The 16,919-nt window shown below is 43.1% G+C and overlaps 1 protein-coding gene across 8 annotated transcripts in view; it reads right to left on the bottom strand.

Moving 5' to 3' along the window:
• Nucleotides 1-16,919, bottom strand: part of TFAP2B (transcription factor AP-2 beta) — a 74,006-nt gene that overhangs the window by 29,929 nt on the left and 27,158 nt on the right. For all 8 annotated transcript variants that reach the window (XR_009762094.1, XM_061622301.1, XM_061622302.1 and 5 more), the window contains one exon: nt 10,557-10,776. Coding sequence is in view for 7 of the 8 variants with exons in the window: in XM_061622301.1 (XP_061478285.1) it covers nt 10,557-10,776 (220 nt within the window). In the remaining variant the exon portion in view is untranslated. The remainder of the gene's footprint in view (nt 1-10,556; nt 10,777-16,919) is intronic.

Below are 16,919 nucleotides of genomic sequence, written 5' to 3'. Positions count from 1 at the left end.
GAGTGAGAGGACAACTAAAAAACCTCTAGAGCTCATCCACACAGATGTATGTGGACCCTTAAAGACCCCCTCTCAAGGAGGAAATTGTTACCTATTATCCTTCATTGATGATTATTCAAGGTCCATTGTAATGTATCTGTTAGGAGAAAGAAGTCAAGTGCTTCAGAAATTCAAAGTTTATGTCAGAGCTGTTTCCAATAAGTTTGGCTACAAACCACAGACTCCGAGGTCTGACAACAGTGGAGAATTTGTCTCTATACCATGGAACAGCTGCTGCATGAAGAGGGCATAGAACACTAGACAACTGTGAGTTATTCTTCACAGCAAAATGGGGCACGGAATGCTGGAATAAATCCATTTTGGAGAAGACTCATTGTTTGTTAGAAGATGTGCAGTTACCACCACAGTACTATGGGGAAGCAGCAGTGATTGCCACCTACCTACAAAATTTGCTTCCTACAACTGCAGCCAGCAAAATGCCATTTGAACTATGGCATAGATGCCTACCAAATATGGCTCACCTAAGAGTGTTTGGATGTGATGCCTTTGTGCACATTGCAAAGGAAAAGAGGTCAAAACTGAACAACACTGCAAAGGAAGAAATATTCATTGGATATTCTGCAAAGCAAAAGGGGTACAGAATCACAGGCCACAAGACTGGAGAAGTTGGAGTGTACAGAGTTGTCCACTTTGATGAAGACAATCAGAAGGGGCGCCACTTCAAGCAGATAACAGCACAGAGGAAGAAGAAATTAAGCTATTTACCCACAACAAATGGTTGCCAGTAGAGAAAGACTAGGAGTCTGAGCCAGGAGAGGCACTGGAGCCAGAAGGGGCAGCCACACATTAGCACCCAGATGCTCTCAGTGCACCAATAAAGGTGTGCCACCCTAACACTTACCTACCTTGTGATAGATGATGAACTCCCAGAACCAGACACCTGGCAGGAGACTGAGGCCTTACTCAAAGCTGAAGTTGAGAAGTGGAGGCAGCCAGCCAAGGAAAAGATGGAAGCCCTACTCAAGAATAAAACTTGGACACTGACCAAGCTTCCTCAAGGGAGAAAGGCAGTAGGCTGCAAGTAGATCTTCAAGATGACGCCAGATGCTGAAGGAACTGGTACAAAGCAAGGCTAGTAGCCAAAGGTTACTCACAGAAATATGGAGAAGACTATGACCAGAGCTTTGCTCCAGTTGTCAGACATAACCACCATCAGGACACTCCTGGGTGTTGCTGCCAACAAGAAAATGCAAGGGAGCATATGGACATAAAAGCAGCATTACTGCATGGCAGAACAGAAGAAGAAATCTATATGTGCCAACCACCAGGGTTTGAAGTTCAAGGAAAATAAACCCTAATGTGCAAACTGCAAAAATCCATCTATGGACTTAAACAGGCTGCCAGAGCCTGGAATGAGAAATTTAGCCAAATGGTCTTGAAAGAAGGCTTTGCACAGGACATAGCCGAGCCATGCCTGTACAGCAGATTCAGGAACAACAGATGAACTTAACTTCTGATTTATGCAGAAGTTCTGTAAGTTTATGAAGACCCACAGGACAAGCAACAGCTAGTGAATCATCTAAACAAGGAGGTTAAAGTGAAGTGCCTAGGTGATGTCACTCACTACCTCAGAATCAAAATGGAAAAAAGATGGATACTTGTTGCTCAGTCAAAGACAAAAGATAGAAACTCTTCCTGAGAGTTTGGAATTAAGGGATACGCATCCAGCACATACTCCAATTAAGGTATGATACCTGAAACCAGATCACAACAACCAACCTTGGGAAGACCATGAGCGCTACAGACAAGCCATCAGGAAATACCTGCGTATCAGCACTGTTACCAAGCCAGACATGGCAGCAGAAGTGGGATGCTTGTGCAGGAAAACTAGCTCGCCAAACACGGAGGACTGGAAAGCATTCAAGAGAGTGGTGAGATACTTAACTGCAACCTTAAAGCTGAAGTTCATGACTATCAAAGATCCCAAGCTAATGGGACATGCAGATGCTGACTGGGCTGAGGACACCACAGATTGAAAATCCACCAGTGGAAATACAAGCCACTATAGAGATTAAGTGATCTGCTGGACAAGCAAGAAACAAGAGATTGTAGCACTCTCTTCCACAGAAGGAATGTATATTTCAGCTTCTGAAGCAAGCAGGCAGTTGGCATGGCCATTTACACTGTTTAAATAATTAGGGATCTCTATACCTGGCCCTGTCATGATGCATGAAGATAACCAAGCATGCATCAGACTCTTTGAGTCAGAAGGGGTGAGTTCACAAACCAAGCACATTGACGTGAAGCACCACTACATCAGAGATACCTGTCGCAGAAGACTACTCAAGTTGGGGTATTGTCCAGCCAAAGAGATGACTGCTAATGCTCTGACCAAGGCGTTGGGACACAGTCAGACATCAGACGTTATACAGGAAAATGAACCTCGTGGCCTGAACCAAACACTCATCGAGAAGGAGTGTTGGAAGTATGGTAAGAGCAACACCTGTTTGGTTTTCTTTGAATACCTCAGTGGGGATAGAGAGAAGGTCCCCCAGCTGGCTAGACTGCCTATCCTTAGATGTGCTCCTCTACCTGTCTTCCTTCCATTGTAAACTGATACTCTTGGGGAGCTGACCTCACTTCCAAACTCTCCTTCCTCATTCTTCTTAGACCAGCTGAGGGACAGCAGACATCTTTGTCTTTGTTCCTCTCCACCAAAGCATGAGGGCAATGATCAAGCCTGGTCACTGCCCCTCTACCTTAGTTAACTAGGGCTAGAGTCTTTCCCAGAGCTTGGAAAAGTTACTTTTTTGAACTACATCTCCCATCAGCCCAATCCAGTGGCCATGCTTGCTGGGGCTGATGGGAGTTGTAGTTCAAAAAAGGTAACATTTCCAAGCTCTGGACTCTTTCCTATCAAGTATGTATTTCTTTTAATAAAGTATTCTTATTTTAAACCAAGCCTAAAGTCTCAGTGATTCAAAGCAAGGTAAAAGCTTGCTTTCTCTCAGGTAAACCACACTCACTCACTCTGTACAGAAACACTGAGCAAGCTACACTAAGGTAAACTCTGTCAGCAATACACTGATGATACCCAAATCTATTTCTCTGTAACATCTTAATTGAGAAAGTCTATGCAAGCCCCGGACTCAGTGGTGGGCTGGATGAGGGCCAATAAAGTGAGTATGAATCCTAGCAAGACAGGGGCACTGTGGGGGGGTGGTTCCCAAGTTTGTATAAGTGCTCTATTGCCTGCTTTGGATGGGGCTGTACTCCCTCTGTTAGAGCAGGTCCATAGTCTGGTGGTGCTCCTGGATCCATCTTTGTCACTAGAGGCCCAGGTGACCTCCATGGCTAGGAGTACATTTTACCAGCTTTGGCTGGTAAGATAGCTGCAGCCATTTCTGGACCGGGATAGCCTGATCACTGTTTTCCATGCACTGCTAATCTCCGGGCTGGATTACTATAAAGGGCTCTATGTGGGGCTGACCTTGAGGTTGATCCGGAAGCTGAAGCTGATGCAAAATGCGGTGGTGTGACTGCTCACTGGGGCAGGGTATCGCCAACATGTCACCCAGCTGCTGAAAGAATTGCACTGGCTGCCCATTACCTACCGGGACAAGTTCAAGGTTCTGGTTTTGGTGTACAAAGTCCTATGCAGCTTAGGACCAGGATACCCAAAAGATCCTCTTAACTCTTATATATCCAGTTGATCACTGCACTCTGCAGGCGAGGGCCTCCTGCAGATACCATCTTAGCAGGAGGTCTGTTCCGCACAACATCAGAAGAGGACCTTTTGTGTCGTGGCACCTACCCTTTGGATTTCCTTCCTCTTAAATAATAGACAGGTGCCATCTCTGTTATCTTTTCGGCGCCTATTGAAGACTGTCCTCTTTCATCTTCCCTCTTACTTACCTTTTTTTTTTCTAAACTAAAGAACTCCAAACACTGTAGCCTTTCCTCACAGGGTTGTGACCTCTTGACATTTTGGTTGCCCTGTCCTTGCATTCTCATTGTCATCAGAAAACATGGCCACATCAGTGCTCACTTCTAACTCCAGTTCATTTAAGAACAATTAAAAAACAACAGTCCCCAGTACTTCTGGGACCTCACTTCTTATAACCTTCCCTTATGAGAACTGTCCATTTATTCAGACTTTTCACTTCCTGTTCTCTGATCAGTTACCATCAGAGGACTCATCCTCATACTCCATGACTACTACGCTTATCAAATTTTATCAAAACCCTTTTGAAAGCCTGCTCAAAGTGGGGCAAGAGCAACGCCTGTTCTTTTGTGTGCATTGCAGAAGGAAGATAGCGTTACTGTCCTCCAGCTGGCTAGGCTTGCCTACCTTTACCTGTACTGTTCTCTCCCTAACTTCCTTCTGTTGTAAACTGATATGCTCAGGGAAGCTTATCTGTCCCTCCTTCCTTTGTCTTCCTCTTCAACTGTCCGAGGAGAGAGGAGACATCTTTGTCTTTGCTCTCCCTCCTGAGTCATGAGGGCAATACCCAAGTCTGGGCATTGTGCCTCCAACTTAGTTAGTTAGTTAGAACTAGGTATGCCTTTCCTATCTACTACGTATTTCTATAAATAAAGTAGCTTTTCTTATTTTACTAAGTCTTCAATCTCAGTTATCTAAATGCAAGGTAAAAGCCTGCTACTTAGGTAAATGCACACTGGCACATACGCAGCTCAGACCGCTGAGTATCTCTGCATATATATTTCCATAACAAAGGGCTATAACCGCCCAGTAAGCTAAATTGAATTGTAAGTTGTGCCTGAAAGCTAAAAAGGCTAAGTACTGTGTGTGATCTACAAAAGAGAACAAAAGGAGACTTTAGGTTAGAGAAAGAAAAGCAGAACAAAAGATAGGAAACCATGGCTAAAGAATCAACACTTAAGACAAAGCATCCCAAGGCTGGGGGACAATTATGCTATTTAAAGTCTCAAATGATGGCACTTTTGGATGGGAAGAATCTGCATGGAGTCCTGACTGATCCTAAACCCTCGGCAGCAGATGAAGCAGCCACTGCATCCTGGAGGCGTAAGCATGCCAAAGTAAAGTCTCTTGTTATTTCTGCTTTATCAGATGAGGCACTAAATGTTTGCATGAGCTGTAGGAATTCTAAAGAAATATCGGAAATGCTTGAAAATGTGTATGAGAGAAAATCTAAAAATCATGTGATGTTTCTCTATAAGTTGCTGTACACACTGAAACAATCTGACAGAGAAGATCTGAATCAACATCTAGAGAGATTTACAAGTCTGCTCTGAGAATTAGAAGCCTGTGGGAGATCGTTAGATGAAGATTTACAAGAAGCTGTTTTGCTGGCCCCTCTAAATCAACGTGATTATATAATGGCTTGCATACTAGAACAGACAGATCAGAACTTGGATCAGATTATGGCATATTTCAAAGATCAGGACTATAAAGAGAGACAGGAAAAAGCTCTGTCTGAAAAAGCAAATTTTACTGTGGGCAGAAACAGCAACCAAAGGCAGGATAGAGAGATGAGACATGTCCTGAAGCCACAGCAGGGTACAGACAAACAAAGGAAGAATTGCTTCCAATGCAAATCTCCTAATCACCTTCAAAGAGATTGTCCTAGAAGGGAGACAGGAGAAAGTGTTGATTTTAAACAGAAGCAAGCTGAAAGAAAAACAAATAGCCAATCTAAAGCGAAGCATTCCAGTTACTATGTATCTGATAGAAAGAATGATGATTATAAAACAGATTTTTATTTGGCACTGGTTGTACTGGACATTTAATAAATAATAAAATTTTATTTAAGAACTTTAGCCCCCATACACAGAATGTAATTATAGCATCAGGAGACATTTTCTGTTCTCAAAGAATAGGCACTGTGGAGCTGCTTTGCAAAATGCTAGAGGGGACCAGAGAGCTTGAACTGAAAAATTGCCTATTTGTTCCAGCATTTAAAGATAATTTAATAAGTGCCACTAAAATAATGGAGCTCGGAGGTGAACTTTTTTTAAATGACAGAATTTGCAAAATTTTAGACCAAGGGAAAGTGTGTTGTACTGCAAAACTGAAAAATGGACTTTTGCATTTGGAATATTTTGAAACTATGCATGCATATGCAGCCAAAGAAACCTGTGATTCTGGATATTTATATGTTTGGCATCGAAGAATGGGACATGCCAGCTTAGCCAGAATCAATGCTCTAGAGAAGGGAAATTTAGCTAGAGGCATTAAAATTGGACAGTGTAAATCCACAGAAAAATTTGAATGTTGTATAAAGACAAAAAGTGTGAAACCAAACTTTCCTAAGAAAAGCGAAAGGAAAACTACAAAACCTCTAGAATTAATTCACACAGACCTTTGTGGACCCATGAGAATGCCATCACAGGGTGGATATTTATACATGCTGACTTTCATAGATGATTACTCGAGGCATACTACAATGTATCTACTGAGAGAGAAAAGTCAAGTACTTTAAAACTTGAAGGACTATGTCAAAACTGTATCCAACAAATGTGATAGAAAGCCACAAATTATAAGATCTGACAATGGAGGAGAATTTGTGTCCAGGGCTATGCAAGACTTTCTACGTGAGGAAGGCATAGAGCAGCAGACCACTGTTGTTTTTATTCCAGAACAAAATGGGATCACAGAATGCATGAACTGGACTCTTGGACAGATGATTCGTTCCTTGTTGGAAGATGCACAGTTACCACAGAAGTACTGGGGAGAAGCAGCAGTTACTGCCACCTATCTGCAGAACCGACTTCCAGCAGCTACAACCAACAAAACACCTTTTGAGCTATGTCATGATTGGACACGAAGCGTGTCTCACCTTCGTGTATTCAACTGCAAGGCCTTTGTACACATCCCGAAACAAGAGGTCAACATTTGGCAACACTGCCAAGGAAGGGATTTGTTGTTATATGCCTTCAAGTCGATTACGACTTATGGCGACCCTTTGAATCAGCGACCTCCAATAGCATCTGTCATGAACCACCCTGTTCAGATCTTGTACATTAAGGTCCGTGGCTTCCTTCCACAGGAAGGAATTCCAAGGAAGGAATATTCATTGGATATTCTTCAACACAGAAGGGATATCAAGTCATAGATCCCAAAACTGTTGAAGTTGGAGTATACAGAGCTGTTCACTTTGATGAAGAAAGTGTGCACACCAACCAGAAGGGGTGCCACACCAAACAGATGACAGTGAAATGGAAGAAGAAACTGAGCTATTCTTCCACCACAGAAGGGATCACAGTGATACACCAGCAGAGGAAGATGTCTGAGCGAGAAGAGACATTAGAGCCAAAAGGGGCAGCCGAAGCACCAGCACCCAGATGCTGTAAATGGACTAACAAATGTGTACCACGAGAAAGACTTGCTTACCTCATGAGAGCTTCCAGACCTAGAAACTTGGCAAGAGATGGAAGCCTTACCCAAAGCTGAAGCTGAATGGTGGAGGCAGCCAGCCAAGGAAGAGCTGGAAGCTCTACACAAGAACAAAACTTGGCCACTGACAAAGCTTCCTCAAGGAAGAAAAACTGTAGGCTGCAAGATATTAGATATTCAAGAAAAAGTCAGACTCTGAAGAAAACATTGAGAGATACAAGACATCTATATATCAGCACTGTTACCAGGCCAGATGTGGCAGCAGAAGTGAGACACCTGTGCAGAAAAACCAGCTCGCCAACCAAGAAAGACTTGGAAGCATTCAAGAGAGTGGCCAGATATCTGAAGGGCACTGCAACCATGAAACTGAAGTTAGTGGCTACCTGAGATCCCAAAATAGTGGGATATATAGATGCTGATTGGGCTGAAGACACTACAGATTGAAAATCCACCAGTGGAAACATCTTCTACTATGGAGATTCAGTGATCAGCTGGGCAAGTAAGAAACAAGAAGCTAGCGGACAGTTGATATGGCTACTTGAACTGTTCAAAGATTTAGGCATCTCTATAACTGGGCCTGTCAACCAGAGATGCATCAGACTCGTGGAGTCAGAAGCGGTGAGTTCATGAACCAAGCACCCAGACGTGAAGCACCATTTCATTAGAGATACCTACCGCAGAGGACTACTCAAGATGGAGTATTGTCCAACAGAAAACATGACTGCAGACGCTCTGACGAAGGCTTTGGGCAAAGTCAGATACTGCCAGCTGTGAGACAAGATGAACCTCGTGGGCTGAACCAAACACTCATTGAGAAAGGGTGAGAAGTGGTTCAAGAGCAACTCCTGTTTGGGTTCTTTTGTGTGTATTCCAGAAGGAAGATAGAGTTAGGGTCCCCCAGCTGGCTAGGCTTGCCTACATTTACCTGTGCTGTTCTCTACCTAACTTCCTTCTGTTGCAAACTGATATGCTCTGGGAAGCTGACCTGCCCCTCCTTCCTTTGTCTTCTTTTTCAGCTGTCCGAGGAGAGAGGAGACATCTTTGTCTTTGCTCTCTCTCCTGAGCCATGAGGGCAATACCCAAGTCTGGGCGTTGCGCCTCCAACTTAGTTAGTTACAACTAGTTATGCCTGTCCCATCTACTATGTATTTCTATAAATAAAGTAGATTTTCTTATTTTACTAAGTCTTAGGTCTAAATGCAGGGTAAAAGCCTGCTACTTAGGTAAATAAATACTAGCGCACACACAGCTCAGACTGCTGAGTATCTCTGCACATATATTTCGATAACAAACCCTAAGTACACAATATATACCAGATCACCATTATACACATATTCATTGACATTCTCAAAGAACCAGAGTTCAGGTTCATATGAAGCCCTTGCTGAAAAAATAAACCACTAACTGAAGGTAAGGGGAATACACCTCTACTTCCTCACAGTTGACAAAGTTTACAAGCAGCCTATAATTTAGCAGTTTTAAGCACTTTGTATATGCTGCCTTACAGCTGGTATAGCACAGTGAGGAGGAGAGCCTAGCTGGGAGTCCAGAGTCTGAGTTCAAATCCCCACTTGTGTCTCCTGGGTGTAAACGGCCAGCTAAAGATCACCCCCACAGGGAGTGGCTCAGGGGTTATGTGCCCTGCCACCTGTGCAGCCGTGGGCAAGTTGCATAGTCCCAAGGAGCCCAGTTTTTCCCCAGCTGGCAGTTGCGGACAAGGAAGGGGCTGGCTTGTGCAGCTGTGGCAAGCTGAGCAGGCCCTAGCCAGCTGGGGAGAACTAGCCTCAGAGGGAGGCAATGGTAAACCCCCTCTGAATACCACTTACTGTGAAATCCCTATTCATAGGGTCATCATAAGTCGGGATCAACTTGAAGGCAGTCCATTTCCATTTTCATATGCTGCCTTAGCAATCCTTACAACCCTTTATAATAAGCCAGCATTAACCACTCATGCTGGGGGGGGGTTATGGCTGAGAGAGTTTTGCCTGAGAGGGATGGTTAACCTGCAGCCCTTTGTATGTTGTAGGACTCCAACTCCCATCAGCCATAGCCAGCATAGCCAACATTAAGCCATGATGGAAGCTGTAGTCCAACAATTTCTGGAGGACCACAAGCTAGCAACCCCTGGCCTAGTATGTTCCATAGCCTAGACCAGCCTTTCCCAGTGTGCCTCCAGATGTTGTTGGACCCATCAGCCTCAGCCAGCATTGCCAATGGTCAGGAAAGATGGGAATTGTGGTCCAACAACATCTGAAGGCACACTGGTTGGGAAAGGCTGCCCTAGACAGCCTGGCTCACAACTCACACTCCTAGCTATTACAGTACAACAACTGGAGTGCTGAATATGTATATGTAATCATAAATGATGTATATTTAAAAAGTATTAACACTGCTCTTCAAATAAAACTTCCTTGCAACAATGTTTTTAAAGAGTTAGAACAAATATGAATTATTACTTATTATTTATTTCATTTATAAATCACTTCCCATGGAACATCATTAAGTGAATTATCATCTTCACAGCAGAGGAAACAAAACAAAACCAATGGGCACCACGATAGGACAACTTCAGATCCCTGACTAAATGAAACACTATTCCTCTGGTCCCAAAAGGGCATAAGAGACTCGGTTGCAGGCAAGCTGCCCTGATGAGGACACTCCAATAGCCCTTTGAAAAGATCCTTTTCTCAGTTGTTACCCACCTCATCTCCAAACACAGGGTTGCCCTTGGACTCAGAAGTTGATCTTAACAATTGGTCAGGTTTATTTGGGAGCCTTTTTAGGTATCCAAGTCCCATGCTATACATTGTTTTAAAAGATACGACCCAGAACTTTGAATTGTGGTCTGAAAAACAGTGCCAGTGCAGCTCTTTAAGAACTGGTGGGATACATTCCACATGACCAGTCCAAGACAACAGCCTTTTTCGCCAGTTGTTTCCAAGAAGACTTCAAAGGCAACTCTTTGTACCATGTATTACAGCAATCTAATCAGGATGGTGCCAATGCATGAATAATGGTAGCCGGGCTTTTAAGTATATCTCCTATGTGGTTTTCTACATGCATTAACATCAACAGTTGTTAACATCCAAAGAGTTTAGCATAGATCTTGAAGTAGTCCCTGTAACTACATGTAACAAATCCACCCATGAATACACATATGTCTGTCCTAGGGTCTTACCTTCTAAGTACTCCTCCAAGGAGTGAGGCATTCAAACATTCTGGAGGTGAGAGGCGCCTTTGAACTTCTCCAACAGTTACTTTGTACTTTGAAGTTGAGCTGAGCAAGGACAGCCGCCCGGGTACCGAACAAAATACTTCACCAGTGTTCACAGACATGCCACCAAGGAAGCCGTCTTTGTTCATCATCAAGGAAGTTACAGATTTTGGAGGAACTGGAACTGGGGAAACAGAAAAGGGGGTGTAGGAAATATCACTTTAGGGATCTGTGTAGCTCAGTCACAAGACGGCATTTGCTCAGTCAACAGTCATTCCCGTCAATTCAGCCCTTTTGTTTGGATGGCTTCCTGGCATGGCTGAGACAGCTAGAGTCATAGGAGGCTCTTCATAGGGCTGATTCTTACAGAATTGCCACTTCCACATAGTCAGGCCCCAGGCCACATTAGCAATGTCTGAGATGGAGAACCAAGAGTCTATTGGGCATTACCTCAGTATATGAGAGCTGCTCACAAGGAAGGAACCCAGGCCCCTTTCAACATGATTATTAGCAGGGTGGGAGCAGCTGCGTGCAGCATGACTCCATTCTTCACTGCTCAGTAACATTTGAGAGTCTGAGCCATGTGGGGAGGAAGCCACACCATACCTTCTTTCTAGGTCTGTGTGATTCTACTTCCAGGAAGGAAGAACTATGGCATAATAATGGGAAGGAATCAATATCAGGAAGCAGCAACCCATAAAGAAGCCATGCTGCTGAAAGTAATGCTGGAAAGAGTCCTATATTGCCTGAGGTTCCAGCAATGAATAGAAAAGAACCACACTATAGACTCTTTCCATGGTGCTATTCAAAGGAGGCATGTTGCAATAGGCCCCATGCCAGTTAGGTTAACTTGGAAGGGAACCCAAACCAAAACAATACTTAACACACCATGCAAGTATTAGATGGAAGTGACATGGGAACAAGCTATGTGGAAACATCAACCATGCTACCAGACTTAAGATAACCACTGTCTGTGCAATTAGGAGCCCATATAGTTTGTCCTCCTGGGATACTAAGGCTCCACTACAATGCAAGGATGGATTCTCCTGAATTATAACCTTAAAAACACAGCAAAAAAGGGGGGGTGCATTACTAGTTGGAATATTGCCTTTGTAAGTCTGTTGGAGAACTCTCATCTGCTGTTGAGTTGGACTGGAAAGTTTTCTCCACCAACAGGAGCTGCCAACTAGTTTTCTTCCACAACTCCTGTGCCTTTTAAACGTCTATATGACAGCCCAAAATTCAGAAGGTTAAGGGTTCACACACACACACACACACACACGTTCACTGTCCCATGTTAGGACAAGATTTTAGCCATTTCTGCCTTTTGGGTTGCAGTTTTACCTACTTATTTAAATATTTATGATCAGCACAGGGCATAACATAAAAACACAATAGGCACAGGAATGCTGGCAGAAAAAAAGGTGAGGAACCATCACCATCATTGAGAAGTCAGGTTTTAGGTTTTAACCGCTGGCTCTGTGAAGAGTTCCAGCTTCTATTGATCAGCTTGACAGCAGTAGATTCCAGCTGTTGAGCACCAGTTTTTTTTAAAAAAAATTAAATTTATATTCATCTTAATTGGTGCATGAGCTTTGATGATTGCTTCAAATCTCCGCTCTCTCCTGTATTTATGTTATTTATTTATACATTTATATTCCACCTTTCCTCCGAAGATCTCAAGGTAGGAATCTTATGCCCTAAACTCTTACATAAAAATGTCATTTCACTACAATTATGAAGTTGGAAGGACCTCAAAGCTCATCTAATCCAACTCCGTGCTGCTACAGCATCCTTGATAGCTTCTGCTTTTAAAACCTCCAACAAAGGAGAGTCTGCCACCTTCCACGGCAGTCTTCCTAATGTTTAGTCAAAGTCCCCCATATTGTCATTTCAACCCATTGGTTTAAGTATTCCTCTATAGCAGCCTTTCACAACCGGTGTGCCTCCAGATGTTGTTGGACCACAACTCCCATCAACCTCAGCCATTGGCAATGCTGGCTGAGGCTGATGGGAGTTGTGGTCCAACAACATCTGGAGGCACACTGGTTGGGAAAGGCTGCTCTATAGCAACAGTAAATAAATTTGATCTCTGTCACCGCCTCTTAATTATCTGTTCTCCAGCATGATAGGCCACACCTGCTAGTTCCTTCTCCTGCACAATTTTTAGGATGGGGAACCCTATCCCTGCCTTACTTGGTCACCCAATTGTCTATACTACTCTCAAGTCAAGAACTATATATCTTTCTCTGGGCCGGTGATTGCTTCAAGCTTTTTCACAGATTACATTTTTAGAGCAGCAAGTCATGAATCTATTAGCTTTACTCCGGGGTACTTGCTGCAAGACTCCAGTGAGCTGGGAATGGCTATGGTTAACCCTTCATAGATTCTTCCTTATCTCTGTGGAAATTAACCCATTGTTTCTCTAAGCATGTTTGTAATTATGCTGAAGACAGCAGGTGGGTTTTAGTACAACCAAATGGTAAAATAGAGTATGTAACAAGGATTTGATTCTCCCCCCCCCCCCCCCGAGATCTACAGCATGACCTTCTAACCCACTGAGCCAGAGAAGTTGTATTGAAGTTCATTTAGACACTGGAAGTGATTGGTACACTATGTTCAACAAAAGCAGCTGGGTTTAACTTGTTTCTGGGTCACATAGGAAGTGAGCTTTCAGGTTGTTCACTATACTTCCTTAGATTATAATGGGCAAGCTAATGCAAAGGAAAAATACCAAAGTGTTGGGGGAAATGTGATGCCCAGAATTCTTAATAATGAATAGTTTATTTAGACTGAGCTGTGACTTCTCTATGCACATAAGCTATAAGAGATCATGTTCACTGTTAACAAGGTACAAATGAATACTTAGTACTTGTAAATATTTGTTTTGTTATTAGACAAGTACTGGTTCACCAATAGGAAAAGAAAGTAATCCAAGGAGTTGCTAAATTGGGAAGTTCAGCAGCTGGATAACTTTTATACTGGTACTTATTTGATGTTGTTTTTTAAAAAATACTCTACCCTGACTTGGATCTGATGAAAGCACTATTTGTTCTTTTACATATTTACAGCACAATCAAAATGATGGGAAGCCGGCAGGAGGGGGGCTGGCAGAGGAGGAGCTGGCAGAAAGCACTGTGGCATCAGGGGCTGCTGGCCCGGCAGGGAAGAGCCAGCTCCCATGAACAGGCCTACCAGGGAGTAAGTGGTCCCCGTAGGCCACCATGGGAATATTTTTACGGCACTGGCCTATTAGCCAGTGGAATTCTCATGGAGATTGGGACTCACTGGAGTGCTCTGAGGGGGACTTGGATGTCATGCAAGTCCCCCCTGTGGCTCCTCCACCAGCTTCCGTTGGCTCTCCGTCCACTGGGCTGGCTGTCTCCGGTGCCCCACCCCCGCAGCACCAGCAGGGTCCTGGCGGTGCTGTGGCTCTGCCAGGATGGGGGGCTTCTGGTGGCGGAGCCTGCCAGTGCCGGGAGTCTGCCAGCTCAGCGAGGGTCCACCTCATCCACCTCCCCCCACCTCAGTGCAAATAGGACTTGGATTGCACCCTTAATAATAGACACATTTGAGGATGGGGGATGAGAATCATTCTAATTCTATATGAAGCTCCCCATCTGTGGAATGTACCTGGTGCCTTCATTGACATGTTTTTTTATAAACTGCAAAGAGTTTTTTGCAATCAAGCATATATAAATTTTGTTAAATAAATAAATATTTTCGGTGCCAGGTAAAGACTTACCTTTTTCCCCAGGCTTTTGATAGACTAAGATGATACTGTTTGTTATTAGCAAGCTGCCATAAGCTCTTGTTGCTGTTTTATTCTTTTGCTTTTTATTTATGTTTACTTATTAAAATGTTATTAGCCACACTTTTCATAAAAGTATATCAAGGAAGCATTACAAAAAACATAGAATTAAAAACAGTAATGGAATGGAGTTATGAATTTATTTTTGTTTTTAAGTGTTAAGGGAAAGGAAAAGAGAGGGAAAGACACTTGGGATTCTACAAACATAAACTATAGAAAGTCATTTGGCTTTGCAAGTCCAGATTCTGTATATTACACTAGTTCTTACAAACAGCAGATGAAGTGATAAATATGTGTCTGGAGTGCATCACTTCAGCCTGTAGGTGAATGCTTTTCCATGTAAGGGGGAAAAATCCCTGCACAGAGAAAACTATATGTCAGAGGAAAGGATTAAAGCCTAGCCAATTCCCCCGAGATGCTAGGTTGCTTACACCTAGGAGTGCTCTTCAAAGAGAAACACTTTATCATGTTAAGCACCCACCTGCTGTCTGAAGTGGTATAGTCCAGAAAGATGTGTACCATCTCATCTACTACTTGTGAGAACAAGGTCACACACTTGCATGCCTCAAAATGAATGGCATCGAAGTAGTTAGTAAAAACGAAAGCCAGCTAGATTTTAAGGAGTCCTTAAGAATTCTTTGTCGCTATGGCTGCAATCCAATACATGTCTAGTCAAACATAAGCTCCACTGGGTTCAGTGGGACTTACTCCCAGGTAAGTGTGTATTGGATTGCAGCCTATATATCACTATACTAAACAGACTTTTAGCCTGGTCTGAACCAAGTATATCACAAGTAAGCAATTTTAATGGAACTCCATTTCCAGGTAAGTATGTATAGGATAAGGATTGTTGACCCCTTCATGAAAGTATTTTTGGCAGTAAAAGAATCAAAGCACTGGAGTAGGGGGTCTGCGTATTTTATATATACACATATATATGCATTCATTATATACACATCATCTCCCTGGGCTTCCTATATACATATACATACATAAGAATCTGTGTCTTAACAGGCTACCATGTACTAACTATTGGGAAATTGCCAACTCAATAACCTCAAGGCAAGGGATAGACAAAACAAGCTTTCCCCCAGGTTTTATTAAAAAATATTTCCTACTCCCACACTAAAGCACTGTAACAACCACAGAAGTCCCAAACCCATATTATATTTCATAGCTTCATGCTGCCTGGTATGGGCTGCAGAGAGATTTCAATGTAAACAAATGATGAAGTGGTTTTCTCTTATGGGAGGCAAAAGTTGGCTCAGCTTCGTATTGCTCTTCTCTCTCATATATTTGCAAGGTGTTTGCACTTAATGCCAATTTATTTTCCATCCTAGATACATTTACTTAGATGCGGATCCCACCGATTTCCCTCAAACATGCTTCCAATTAAGCATGTTGGGTGGTGGCAACAAATGTTTTCCTATCTAAAATGAGAGCTACCCCCTCAGGCTCCAGCTCTGCTTGCCTGGATATCTCATATTCTAAGGAGAAACAAATTCTCTCTCTAATCCCAGCTAGTTGTGGAATAACTGTGTATCCTTTGGATAAGAGCAACACACTTAGCACATGCTCAAAGAGACTTTCTTCATTATTAATATTTATTCTTCTTTGTAAAACAAGGTCCAAGGTGTTAGAATATTGTTAAATTAGCGGAGTGTACCTAAATGTAAGAGAAAAATCAACTCATTTGAAATGTGGTGTTGGAGGAGAGCTTTGCGCATACCATGGACTGCGAAGAAGACAAATAATTGGGTGTTAGAACAAATTAAACCAGAACTACCACTAGAAGCTAAAATGATGAAACTGAAGTTATCATACTTTGGACCCATAATGACAAGACCTGATCCACTAGAAAAGACAATAATGCTGGGAAAAACAGAAGGGATGGGAAAAAGAGGAAGGCCAAACAAGCGATGGATTGATTCCATAAAGGAAGCCACAGACCTGAACTTACAAGATCTGAACCGGGTGGTTCATGACAGATGCTCTTGGGGGTTGCTGATTCATAAGGGCGCCAGAAGTCACAGTCGACTTGGAGGCACATAACAGCAACAACAACAAAACCTAAATGTAGCTTGCTCAGCATTCTGTTCTGAGTGACCGTATGTGTGATTTACCTGACAGAAAGCAAGCGTTTACCTTGCTTTGAATCACTGAGACTTTAGACTTGGTTTAAAATAAGAAAAGAGTACTTTATTAATAGAAATACAAACTTGCTAGACAAGGCTGTAGCTCTAGCTTACTGTAAGTTGGAGGGGCAATGACCAGGCTTGGTCACTGCCCTCATACTTCAGGGGAGAAGAGACAAAAGGAAGATATCTCCCCTTCTTCTGCTGGTCCCAGAAGAATGAGGAAGGAGAGGATGGAAGTGAGGTCAGCTCCCTGAGTAAATCAGCTTACAACGGAAGGAAGACCGGTAGAGGAACACTGGTAACGACAGACAGTCTAGCCGGCTGGAGGACCCTCTCTGTCCTCCCTTAAAAGGTAAAGGTGTCCTCGCACTTGTAGTG

Source organism: Rhineura floridana, chromosome 4, assembly GCF_030035675.1.
Source record: "Rhineura floridana isolate rRhiFlo1 chromosome 4, rRhiFlo1.hap2, whole genome shotgun sequence".
Lineage (NCBI taxonomy): Eukaryota > Metazoa > Chordata > Lepidosauria > Squamata > Rhineuridae > Rhineura > Rhineura floridana.
This window is presented reverse-complemented; position numbering and strand designations above follow the sequence as displayed.